Source organism: Zeugodacus cucurbitae, chromosome 6 (genome assembly GCF_028554725.1).
Source record: "Zeugodacus cucurbitae isolate PBARC_wt_2022May chromosome 6, idZeuCucr1.2, whole genome shotgun sequence".
NCBI classification, from domain to species: Eukaryota; Metazoa; Arthropoda; class Insecta; order Diptera; family Tephritidae; genus Zeugodacus; species Zeugodacus cucurbitae.
This window is the reverse complement of record NC_071671.1, coordinates 63,869,243-63,883,573: the sequence shown is the minus strand read 5'-3', so window position 1 is coordinate 63,883,573 and position 14,331 is coordinate 63,869,243. Positions and strand designations below refer to the sequence as shown.

General features: G+C 34.8%; 1 protein-coding gene across 1 annotated transcript in view; it reads right to left on the bottom strand.

The window, feature by feature from the left end:
* The window catches only part of LOC105209397 (uncharacterized), a 187,054-nt gene that overhangs the window by 11,106 nt on the left and 161,617 nt on the right, over positions 1-14,331 (bottom strand). Inside the window, exons 5-6 of the mRNA XM_029038455.2 lie at positions 10,412-10,835; positions 10,063-10,278 (exon numbers count right to left, since the gene is read on the bottom strand). Coding sequence (XP_028894288.2) covers positions 10,063-10,278; positions 10,412-10,835 — 640 coding nt within the window. The remainder of the gene's footprint in view (positions 1-10,062; positions 10,279-10,411; positions 10,836-14,331) is intronic.

The following is a 14,331-nucleotide window of genomic DNA, read 5'->3' as shown; positions in this document are numbered from 1 at the left end:
GGCTGGGCAATAGACTGGTTGCCTGTGGCTGCCGCTGACGAGCACAATAGCGATAAATAATTACAAAACCAAGCGAAAAAAGGAAGAAAAGACGAACAAGTAAAGCAAGGGTTGCAATGAGTGCATGTGAAGGGGTCAATCCATAGCAGACAAAAGGATTATGCGGCCAACTTAATTAAATGAAATATTTAATAAGAGCGCGCACACAGACAAGCGGCAGCAGGCAGCTACCAGACTAATGAATATCAAAGCAAATCAAAGCATGGCTGAGTTGGCCCAGCAAAAAAACACATTTAATGATGGCATGCGAAGCGAAAGAAATCTTTAAAGCCACACTACCACTTTACCACGATTTGCTTACTATTCAGCCCCAAAATGTATGCTACAAACGGCTCATTTGCACTGTGCTGTATGTTGAAGAGTCGCAAATTTAATGTCTGCCAACAAGTGCACCATTTAAGCCATTCAATTGCCGCAAGCCGGCAGCCAGCCAAACAACCAGTCAGACAGGCAGTCAGTCATTCGGCGATTTGGTCATTGAGTCCGTTTGTGCAGACACAAGCAGTCGTTTGTGCAGCCATAAAAAGCGTATATATTGCCCGCCAAATTGAACTCAATTGAACTCGGCAGACATGTAAATTAATTGACAGCTAACGGTGTTGCCAAAAAGCATACAAGGCTGGGTGAGCACTTTGCAAAGGGCCAGTCAGTGGTGACAGCCAATAATTTGGCAAACTTGAGGATACGAGAATGAAGTGTTGAAAGTTTGCCAACATTTGGTGAAATAATTTTTATTCGCTTTTGTGCTTTTCGATTGATACTCAGATATATAAGTATACCACATGTAACAGGACTTCTTCGGTTCATTAAGATATCTCGTTTAGTATCCGAAGTCTCAGTTTATTCATCACAAGAGGCTTGGAAGCACATTTTAGACGGTATTATCCATTTTCAATACCAATTTACCCAAAGTCTACTAAGTGATATTTCTTTTGTACTCTTTTACTTAAATCATACAAAAAGAGAGCGTGACTTTCGAGCGATTACTCTCATCCTTAAACTATGCTAAGGGGTCTAACTGAGGAAGGCGAAAAGGAATCATCCAAACACTTCCACTTTCAATGTCCAGCATTCGCCACACTTAGATTAAAGCACCTTTGTCGTATCATAAGGGTCTCAGAGATCCGTCAGGAGTATCCGGGTGTCACAAAGGACAGTCGAATCTGTCTAAGTGAGATTCTCTGCAGTTGCGGAGATCTATCTCTTAACCTAAACAAACCTAACCTAAGTGGTCTGCAAAATAATATTATCTACACAATTTGATAACTCGAATAGTTAACGATAATATTATTATTTCACTAAAAATGGGCGGGATCACTTGAATTGAGACAATGTTTTTTTCATTATTCATATCATAAAAATTTACCTTCAGTAATTTTAAAAAATATTTACATATAAGAAGGAGTAGTTATTGATGGATATTATCGATGTTCATTTAAAAATAATTACTATTTGACCCTTATGCCATATTGAAAGTCTGTGTTAACGTTTATCAGATATTATTTCTGAATGGTAAATATTTCATAAAACGAAAAGTCTCTTGTTGAACCATGCCATAAATCGAAAAATGCGCTAGTGCTACCATTTTATACTCATTTTGGACAACACGAGAAAAATTTGATTGAAATACAGTATTTTAGGTTTCGTAGACCCACTCATTGTTTGTGAATTATTACATTTTGTTTGAATTCGAAATCTGAATTCGGTTCTAGAAACCATTGAAATTTTGTGGTGTTGTGAAATGTACTACAATGGATTGCATTGAACACATCGAAAGCTTTAAGCTCTTCTGCCACAATCATATGTTTTCTGACATTTTGACATACAGAAAATAAATTAAATGCAAAATTAATTGAAATCAAAATTTGAAAAAAAAAATGATGTGAAAAGTATGTAATATGTAATAATTATATTGGACAATAATATTTTAAGATTGTTTGAAATTATAACTAAGTCAGGATCAATTTTCCTGCCTGTTATTCATAATTATATTTTGCTTGAATTTATTTGTATCAGCTGATGGATGTAAACATAGTACAATACTACGTGTGTGTCACTATGCTGGTATATGATTTCTTGAGCTTTTATCGTTTATAAACAAAGCTACGGTAGATGTCACTGCTAAAAAATATTAATCAGCTGATACAACTTATCAACTTCTTATGAAAAGCAAAAATAAAAATGTATAGAAGCTGATCGGCAGTACATTTTAAGTAATACATGGAAATTTGATATTAATATCCATTGTTTTGTCCGAGATTAAAAAAAAAAATATGCTCTTAGCTGGAAACGTTCCTATTCTAACCTAATGTTATTGTTAGCTCTTCGACTTTTACGAAAACATGTGCATAAATAAGGCGGACATGTAACAAGAATTCATATTAAATATTAAAAAATTATTTTGCGCAAATAACTAACAATATTAAATTATTTCATGGTAATCTTTTGTCATTTAATGTATACACATATCTCTCAAATACATATTCAAATACATACTTCTATAAACATAGCACAACTTCCTTGTTAAATTACAATTTGTTTGCAATATGGCATGTGTCGGAAATATCTGAGATACTGTTCCTTTCATATTTTATTTATTTAATTTGCAAAATGCTATTGTTTTACCGTTTCTATTTACAAATTTCAACATATTTGCACATAATATACCATACATCATGCAAAATATTTTCATATTTGCCAAATGCTTTTTTGGTGCTATTGTGTGCATGCAAGCATAAAAACACTAAGAAACTGTGGAGTTTCTTGGCAATTTGCCAGTCTTTCAATTGTTATTTTCTATTAATTGGAATTTTTGTATTAAATTAAATTTTAGCACTTCTTTTGTGAGCTTGTTTTTCAGTTTTATTTGAATATTGAATGCTTTAAAGCGCAATGCATGCAATTGAAAATGCATTAGCTTTTATCTGATATAATAGCGTTAAACAAAAGAGTTTCAATGAAGCTTTGAAGACAATACATTGATTTTAAAGTAAACTAATCGATTTTGAATTTTTGATGCAATACTCAAGCTGTCAAAAACTATTCAAGTCATAACAATGCAAGAATTTATAATAGTTTTCTGAGAACTGAGTTAAATTTCTGCTTTTTTATCAAACTAGCGAAAGAAGAATAAATTCTGACAGCTCTTGTGCTTCAAGTTGGTTGTGGAAGAGAGCAGTGAGTGATAGGGAGTATAAAAATGAAAGAAAACTGTAAATATATTTATTGAAATTCATATAGTTAAGTTTACTGAACCAGTACTTTTGTTAGAATTGTCAGAGAATCAACTACTATAAGCTCCTTACAGCAAAACTCTTAACTGGGACTTATACTGCTAATAATATGGAACATATGAAGAAAACAGTCGCACAAAAGAGACAGGCTTTGGCCAATAGGAGTGGAATTGTCTTCCAGCAGGACAACGCCAGACCACACGCATCGGTAGTGACGCGCCAGAAGCTCCGAGTTTCTTTGAGCGGTTCTTATCCATTCACCTTATACTCCGCAACGGACCAACAAGTGCTTACTAGCTGATTCTATCTATTGCGAATGTTTTTGCTGACGAAAAATTCACCTCTAGAGAAGCTTCTGAAAATCTACTCTACCAGTTGTTTGCCAAACGGGATGGGGCTTTCCGTGAGTGTGGCTTTATAGCCTTTTTGCACAGGAATTAATTGAACAATTAATCGTACTTTGCTCGAATAAAGCGCTGATTTAGATCGATTTACAATACAAATAAAAAATCATATTATATTTTACTACGTTCATTTGTAAACGAATACAAATCGAGATCAGATAAAATGATGATGGTTAATCGAGTGACCGGCTGTGCGAAAGGCAAAAATAGATTTCTCAATTATAAACTAAAGGTATTAACTTAATTTAGTGCATGTATGTGATTTCGAGCGACAAGTCAGTATGGTTTATGAGATTTTTTGAGATAAATATGATGAAAAATCTCATAAATTATGATTTTTTCCATTTCGTTCCATTAAAACCTTTAATAATCATAACTGATAAGAGGAGGGTTACATTCAAATGTAAATTTTCAGTAAAATGTTGTAACTATTAAATTGCTTTCACAATACAAATTGTCATGCAAAAATTATTACAAATTACAAGAGCGTCAATTGCAATCATTTATGTATTTACAGCGGAAAATTTCACTGATTCCATTGCGTTGTGGCAACCAATAAAAAGTACAGATTGTTGCATGTGAACATTTTCATTTTCAGCTTAATTAAACCAACGCGGATTGGCGGCAATTACAACGCTTTCACATTTACCAATCAATAAGTTTGTGTTGATTACAAAAACTGACATATAATACACATATGTACTATATGGACCTAAAGACAACTGCAGCAGAGCAAATACTTATGTATAGGCTTGTATGTGTTCGTGTAAAAATTATGCGATATGCATCGCTGCACTAAATAACGCAGTTGATTATGCTGCAATGCATGGCAAATAAATCAAGAATATGTCACGCCTGGGAATCGGCATTAATTTAAAGCGTTTACGCGAGAGAATTCATATTTACGCAATAATATCGCCTTCTTTGTAGATGTGATGTGGAGATAATAAAAATATTTTAAACAAAATACCAATAAAGTTGCGGTTTTCCAGCAAAATTTATTTGCTATAAAAATAATAAAACAAATTTAAAATTTCTACTATAAATTGTACTGAAATTTAATTAGAAAAAATTGTCCAAATTTATTTAAAAAACCTATAAAAAAATGTTCAAGCAAAAATTATAATTATCTTCACACTTAAGAAATTCACTGTTAACCCAAAAGCACAACAACAACTTCCCCCAATATCTACAATATTGAACAACAGCCAAGCTCATCAATCACGCGAGGTAAACAGACTTTGCGCCACTTAAAATGCATAAATTCAAAGTTTTTTAACGACAAAATAACAACTTTAAAGAGCAACAATCAACCGGGTGCGCAGAGTGGCATTATTTTCGGCACTCAAGCAGCAGCAACAACAGCGACAACAATAAATATTAATAATCGCATTAATGAAGATTTATGACATTCACAAAACTAAGTCAAGCCACCGAGAATGCAACAGCTTTGGGACGCTCGACGACTCGACCGAGTAAAGTTTTAGAATCGAGTAAATTTTTTATACTTCTGAGCTTTGCAATTTCATGGCTGTCACGACATGGCAGTTGTGTTGCATAAATGCACCGTTAGTCAGGAGTGTATATCTATATACACGTATATGTGAGTTGGTTTGAGCGATGGCAGCGTGCAACAAAGTTTAGTCAGTCGCTAAGCAGTTGCGTTAAGCAAGTCATCGCTTCCGAAATGCTGCAACAACTTGATGGGTGAGTAACTGGTGGCTGAAGGGATAGTGAGCGGAGAGTGAGTGCAGTTAATGCATCTAATGAACGCTTCAACCAGCTAGCGCTAGCGCTTGTTCCAGCACAACTTTATGCTTTTGGCCCTCCTGCTGCTGCTTTTGCTGACAACGTTTTCCACTTTCCGTTTTGAGTAGTTCATTAAACTGACATTCTACATATCTACATTTGCTTCTAGATATCAACTGACACTGAGTGACTATTCGGTTAGCTAAGCGCTGTCTGACTCACGTAGCAACAACTACTATCTGACATTCACTGCTTTCGGGTGCATCGTGATAAGCTTATGCTGTATGGATATAGGGTATCTATATATATATATTTTTTTTTAAATATCACAAGAGAAATATTTCAAGAGAAGAACACTTAAAGAGTTCTACAAAAATTCATGCGGCTAAAAATATTTTTTTTTTTTTTAGTTTACCATTTTTCATAACCTCAAAAATCATAGAAGACTAAATCAAACTCAATTCAAATTTGCTTCGATCACCCTGTATTGTTTGCCACCTAATGTATTATACACCATATAAGCTCCAGCATTAACATGTGCGTTTCTAAGCATTTGATGAAGCTCTCACTAGATTCTTTTGTAAGATTTTCAATCACTTTCATGACTTCATTTGATGTGAAATTTATCTGCTTCACTTTCAATTTACCACTTTGAGGAGCGAACGTTTTACATGCTGTCAGTTAGTAAAGAAATTGATATGCAACAGCAACAACGTTGCACCACACGATATGCATCAGTATAAAAGCGATATTATATCAGCTAAAAATGTTTGCTTTTGGTATTAGTTGTAGAAAGCGTGCGAAATGGCGCCTTTATGTGAAGTGCGTGAGATCTATATGAAATATATGCATTGAAGCTAAACATATATTGTGAAGCTATGCAGGAGCTCAACATATCTACTAGTTTGGAATGAAATGGAATGAATGAAATGGATATATTGGCAGTTCCTCTGCTATACTTTGAAACATATTAAATATATATATGGTATATATGGTCTGAAAAATCTTTGGGCTTCAAATATTGGAGAGTAGAGTACGTATTTTCAGTTTTCAACCAATTAATATAAAATCTCTTTCGCAACGATCGATTTTTGGAGCGTGGGCTACTTTATCTCTTTAAATGCAACTACTTCTACATTAAATTGCTTTATATCTATATATGTAAGTGTTTATTTGCATCAGCTAAAGTAATTTCGTATATGCGCATTTAAAATTTCTACAACACCAGCGCCATATGTGGCATATGTGTGTTTGTGTATGTGTGTTGAAAAAGTGCGCAATGCACTCAACCATATTTCGCCCTCAGTGTATAAGTGCTTTATTTGTGTTAATTCAATTTTTGCGCCGCAAATGGACAGCGGCAGCAAAAACACACTTTTGCCATGCTCCTATTGCTAACAGCTGCTATTTTTTAAGAGCTCATATAAAAAGACACACATGTACATACATACATACGGACATATGTGTGCACATATGTAAGTAGAATTTATGCGGCATTTTTGAATTTTTTTCAATTTTTCATTTATTTTTGCTTATTGTCTCCTTGCTCTGTCTGAAGTTGTACATCTGTCGGCACTTTTTCGTAGAGCTACGCTGCCATTTTAGTTGCTGTTGCATTTCAGCGTAGTTAATATTTATGTATATAAATATATTTTTGAGTCTGTGTGTGTGGGTGCGCATTTGAAATTCTCTTTTCACTGAATTTTTGTGTTCTATGTAATTTTCTGTAAACGCCCATGCCGAGCAGTCAGTCGCCAGAGCATCCTCTCGAGCGGAGTAACTCAACAGCGGCTGTTGCACTTTTTATATATAAATGTATACATATATATATGTGTGTGTGCCCACCCATATGCATGTGCGTGTGTGTGAGTGTCTGCCTTTTTTCTATCTCTCTCCATTTGGCGCTGTTGTCCAGTTAAGTCAGCAATTTTCGTTTCATTTTTAATGATGCATGCAACAGACACTTTGAGCATACAGCGGCACATACACACATGCTAGCACATATATATACACTCACACATACATAAAAGTCCACATACACATGGCATTATATATACATATGTATATGCAGGTCTTTCGCAAAGTGCAATTTATAGCATACATTGCGGCGTCAATCCTTTTCCACTCACACTCTCCTCTCTCACTCTCACTCATACAATGGCTCTCCATATATGTATGCTTGTACCAACGATTGTGGCCGCTTTAAATGCTGTTGGTCAGTGCATTTCAAACGTTATCGCCTCTCTCTCCCCTCCCTCGGCACAGTTTGACGCATCTATTTGTATTTGTATTTGTGTTTACGCTTGTACTCGTTATATTCATTTAAGCTCTTTGCTTGACTTGCTGCAGCTTTTACAATCAAGTTGGCAGAAAATATTTTTAATTATAAACTGACTGAAATATTAAAGCGTGAAATTTCGACAGCTCAGATTGTGTTTGCAGCGCCAGTTGTTGCACGAAAATAATTACGTTGGATTTTGTACAGTGCAGACAAGAACCGACCATTATCTGCAATGCTAAAGTGGTGGCGAAACTTAAATTAAATGCAGTGTACCAATGATTGTGCATGTATTGGTGTCAGCACGAAAATTGTATGCAACGGGATATGTGGTTTTATGATTACAAATCCATAGAATATGAATAAGTTGGCGAAGAGTTTAAATTGTTAATGTGAAAGGAGGAAGTTGAAGAATGCTCGCACTAATCTACGCGTCTAGATATTTGTTGCTTATAGTTTTGTGAGATGGTTAGTTCATCCTCAAGTATTCTAAAACAACTTACAGCTCAAGTAATTTTTTTTTATATACATAACTTAACTAACTCCGAAGCCGAAACCCGAGTCTTAAACTTAGTAACAGTCTCCAATCTAGTTATAATCGATAATTCCTTTGTTTTCAGTATTCTATTTACCAATTTTTATATTTTAAGACTGAGTTAGGTTGTTAAGAATGCAATAGAATCCAATTACTACTTTTGCTAAAACCAAATCCAAGGATAAAGGCAAAATCGCATGTGTAAATACTTTTGACGCAAAAAAATGTATGTAAATACTTTTGACTACCCCGAGTCTTCAGTTCATTTGCTTATTTCTCCGCCATATTTCTAGCTATTCTTGCCAAACCGACTTCATTCGCTCAGGAATAAATCAAGGTTTACAACAACATAGTTATTTGTTACCCTGCGACAACAACAACAACAAGCGAAAGCTTTTTCTGTGAAACATGAAAAAAAAAACGTCACCTCCTGAGTTTTTTGTACATATCTCGTAAACTACTAAAACTATATCAAGGAAACTTTCTATAGTCCTTTTTAGTAGTTGTAAACTACTAAAAATTTGCAGAAATACTGGCAGAAAGAGTGGCATCGCCCTTCTAAAAATCGTCGTAATCGGTCCTTAAGTTTTCAAGACTCTTTAAATCGAATAAGAGAACCTCAGCGCTTCTCACATATTTTTTAACAAAAATATAGGTAAGTCTCTCAGATATTTTGAAGAAATTCAAAGGGAATATGTTTCTTCTAATAATATATCTCCGTGGCAAAAATTGAGTGAAATCTGGTAATAACTTCCCTTATCTCCCATATACTTAATATTAGGGTTTTCAAACTTTCAATGGACTTTATACCATATATATGACGAAATGAAATAAATTTTCGGTGACACCCGAACTTAACCCTTCCTTACTTGTTAATTTAATAAGATTGTTTATCAAAATGAATTATTAAATTTAATATAAAAATCTAAAGGCTTAAATAATGTTTTATTTTGAAATATATTTGAGTTGCCATCTGTATGAAAAAATTCATTTCAAGTATTATATGAAAAAATTCAATATGACATTATCGGTATCAAATGGAAAATATTTCATAAATTTTTGAAAAATTCAATATTCAAGCAAAAGTAAATTTTCGAAAATTTCGAACTTTTTCGAAATTCGAAGTTCTGAATATTTTGCATCTCTCGCATCGTCTTTCGAAAAACACCAAAATAAACTATTTTCTTCCAACTTAATACCTCGCTACTTATTTTTAAATCTTTCTTTTATTACAAGTCCTGACCTACATATATTTAACCACAGTAACGAAATTTCCAACCCATTTAATACTTATTTTTTCCACAAACTTCACCTCATTTAATCTAAAAGTAAAGTGACGAAGGCCAACTGCTATTTACAACAAATCAATACCTGTCCATATAAATACAAATTCGAACATAACTATTCGAAAACTATGTAAAAGTTTTTGTACAATTTTCCGCAGAGCAACTCTGTCTATAAATGACAGAGAAATCATAAACAATTAGAAAGTTATTTCGTAATTAACAGAAACTTCTACAGCAACTCGAAATACCCAAACGAAATCAATAAGGGAGAAAAAGTACAGTTTTAATCTGCGAATATGAAAAGTTTGTGTGAGAAATAACGAACTGCGCAAATAGATTCAGGCAGGGGAGTGTAAGAAAGTGTAGCGACAAAGTTAAAGGTATAATACTGTTATAATTGAATGAATGAGTTCGAAATTTAACAGTTATAGAATGTCAAGTTATTTAACGTCAGTTTGGTAGAGTGTTTAAGTTTGGTTAAAGTAGTAAAAATGTATGATTGGTATATTCTACTTACCTCTGGGGACACAAAGTAACTGGGACTCTTTTCGATCGTAATTTGTCCGCGAAACGAGTGTGGCATTTTCTTACGATACCACTCTAGACCCTTCATATAGTTCTCATCACGATCGAAGAAGTGTACTTCGCCACCAGCTTTTTGTATGCGAGGATGAAGATACAGCATTTCTAGGAGAGCGCGGGTGCCACACTTTCGAACGCCGATGATGAGAGCCTGAAAATTATTATTTGAAATATTTTAGGGAAATTAGAATGATAGTCTAAAAAGACTCCAAAAATAAAGGGAACGAATTTTATAAGGAATAAGAATTGGTAGGCATCTAAGATTTAGAAGAATATATACATACCTGCGGCAATCGACGACTCGTCTTCGGAAAGTGCACACGATTCGATGGAAACACCATTGGATGACTGATCTGATTCGACGAGGGTACCGCGGCCAGTGCTGCTGCTGCAGCCACAGCAGCCGCGGCGGGTTTAATGAATTCTGGTAAATGATTACTGTTGATATTATTAGCGCCCGCACTACCGCCGCCACTGCCTGCCGCGCTGCTCAGCAAACGCAACCGATGGCGTTCGGTAAGCACCTGTGCTGCTTGTATATTATAGACGGCGCTGTCGTAGAGCACATGGAAGGTGAGGAATAGTGATATTAACATAACTGTTAGAAAAACTACAGCTAATTTCGGACGGGAGACACCAACAACCAATATGCAGTCGGTGTGCGAGGCATCAGGCCCCACTGGCCGCATCGCAGATTTTGGTAACCATCTGGAAGGAGAGAGAAAGAGAGGGGAAATTAGTTTCGGTGCGACAAAAAATTTGTATACGAATAATATGAGCATTTAAGAGACAAAATTTTTGTCATATAATATTGGAGATACTAAAGGTCCATATAGAAAAGCTCTTACTGTAATTAAAAATATATATTTTAGAATATATTAATAGGACTTAAGTCGACTTAAATCAACGAAATATACTCGATAGACTCGACCTTTTATTTTATCTTAATAAGCAGCTTAGTATCTAAAGTATCTTAAGCTACTTTAGTACACTTCAAAGTTAATTTACGCCTATAATTATACCAAATTCTACATGTTTTGCATTTAGTCATCAATATGCTAATTAATAAATTGACATCCACATGTGTACAATCTGCGTACATAGATTGCTTATCAACCGATGTGCTTCCATTATATTAATGACTTATTAATATATGCTCTTCAAAGCTCTTATATCGGGCTGTCATTAATTCTATTAAGCAGCGAACGTCACTATTATCATGCCAAATGACAGCAGTTAAAGCAATTTGGGGTGCTCTCATTTAAAAATACGCTTTTGTAGGAATTAGAGCGGATTTGATATGCATTAGGGTGGGGAATTTTATTTTGATTGTGGAATCTTAAATTTAAGTTAATCTTTTTTTTTACAAAAGGTGACAGATTATAATTTTAAAACACATTTTGAACTTTAGGAACATTGCAAAAATGTATCTTAATAATTTTAACAATTTTATAAAATTCTAATTAGTGCCTAAAATTTATTATAAAAGTTGTATTTTATGTTAACAAATAAACATATTATGTAATTTTTTAAACTCTAAAATAAACTTTAAACTAAAAATTGTATTTCTTCTTCTTATAAAAAATTTCGAATTTATTAGTCTACCCTACTACTCATCAAGTGTCCCTATACGCTGCCATTCAATATCTCTCTTTGCATGCAAGTGTGCACCCTTGCCCGCATTGACTTTCAAATAGCTAAAAGTTTCGCTGATAAACTCAAATCCATTTGGTTAATTAATTGGCTTTATATGTGCGCTTGTTGTTTGACATAATTGAAGACATTCGGGATTTAAATGAAATACGCGATTCGAAAGCGAATGCGCAGGTGAAAGCATATATAAGTATATACCTTTACGCTAATGACACTGCCGCAAGATATTTCCATTTACGAATTGAAAGCGATTCATCATCATATTACTGTCAAGTTGCGTTATCGATAAACAATTAATCGAAGCATATACATATGTATATGTAATGTATAGATAGATAATCATGTCACAATCAAAGTAGTTGAAATGAAATTTTTGAAGCGGATGGTGACTGGCGACGAAAAATGGATCACATATGACAATATCAAGCGAAAACGGTCGTGGTCGAAGGCCAGTGAATCGTCCCAAACAGTGGCCAAGCCGGGATTGATGGCCAGGAAGGTTTTGCTGTGAGTTTGTTGGGATTGGAAGGGAATTATCCACTATGAGTTGTTCCCATATGGTCAGACGCTTAATTCTACCATTTACTGCGAACAACTGAACCGCTTGAAGCAGGCTATTGACCCGAAGCGTCCAGAATTGGCCAACAGGAAGGGTGTAGTGTTCCACCAGAACAACGCCATACCACACACTTCGTTGATGACTCGTCAGAAGTTACGGGAGCTCAGATGGGAGGCTTGTGAAAAGTGGTTGTGCGAGTTCTTCGCAAATAAGGAGGGGGGCTTATACGAGGAAGGTATTATGAAGTTGCCGTCTAAATTAGAAACCGATTATCGAACGGAACCGCGCATATTTGAACTAAATCAGATCACAGTAACACTTTTTATAAAGCATTTAATAAAGGAAAAAAGTGGAAGGGAGATATTTGGCATATTCGGCATAAGATATAAATTCTACACTTGACACTCTGTTTGAATTCACTGAATTTATAAAAAATATTAGAAATTAATTGACAATGAATATTTCCATTTTACATTGATGAAGTGGAATTTTCAAATTTCGTATTATCATAGCTGAAGTAAAATTAATCGGAGTAGCTTAACATTCTACTCCAATCTTCAACATTTACTTTCCATCAAATTTCAATAGCTCAGATTGTACTATTTTCATTGCTAATCGATTAGTATGGATTAATATCATAACAAACAGGTTATTTCATTCAATTATTGCATGCTAAGCTAATAAACTCCGCCAGTGCTATTTACTGATTTTGTTTGGTTATTGTTCGTCAGTGCGTATACGTAACATTTGTAATTCAATATTACGCTTTGCTTAAATTTTAGGTAGTATGATTAATTAAGGAAAGCTTTTCTGGAAATTAAAGCAACCCTGGTGTGTAATTCAAATTTTAGATAAAAAAATTGGTAGACAATTTTATGAACACAAAGTCAAGGCAGAAAAGAAAATTTTGATTAATTTCTATAATAAAAAATAAAAAATCAAAAATAAATTTCTATATTAAATTTTTAATATATTTTCATGCATTTAATACAAATATACAGTATATATTATATAGTTTAAAGCACAATTCCACATTGCAACCCCCTCATCAACTCAACCACTTCCTAATGGTTTTAAATTACTCTATAAAGAAATGTTATACTGCCCAAGATGGAGAATCCACTTAAACACACATGTGAAATGTAGCTTAATCATAATTACATAATTCTCGAGGCGAACACTTTGAACATACAAACACACACACACACACACAGTCGCCACCTGTAATTATGCTTGGGTATATTGCTTAAGTATGGCAACGATAATGACTAAAATGTGTTTAATGTCTAGTACGAGTATGTATGAGTAACTGTATGTGTAGCGGTATAACTATCTAACACACAGACACACATTTGTCTGAACGTCGAAGAGTAAAAGTCACTTACAACGACGACGACGACACGGCAACTAGCAATTAGACAAGCGGCGCGCAGTTGAGGCTTTCAACAAACAACTTCAAAATACTCACCACAAAGGTGATAAGGAGTGTGCATGAGAGAGGGGTTGCCTGGTGTATGGAGTAGTGCAAGTGCTAGAAGAACTACTTGAGGGCGACATAAAATTACGGTACATATACACAGTACTATGTTACAGTTATGTCTCGGTATATAGGGGAATGCGTGGAAGAATTGCTTGTGAGGCTTGATGGAGAGTGAGGAGATGCCAGCAAGCAGGCGAGTACCGACAACTGAAGTGTGTACGAATGTGTGGCTGGAAATAAAGTTGTTCGCGCCTGCAGAACCTGACCGAGAATGTAAAGCCGCTGGCTTGTGGCGGCGTCGGTGGCGGCAAAGACATGTGCCACATACTTATATGACACTTATATAATGCAGGCAAGGAGCACTTACTAACACAGGCGCATATTTGTTGGCGTATAAGCATATACATGCAGCTTTCCAGCATTACAATTTCGCTTTTCTTCGTTTCATCCCTATTTTTGTAGTGGTCATAAGGAGTTTAAAGGACCGTACAACAACAACAAAAAAACCAACA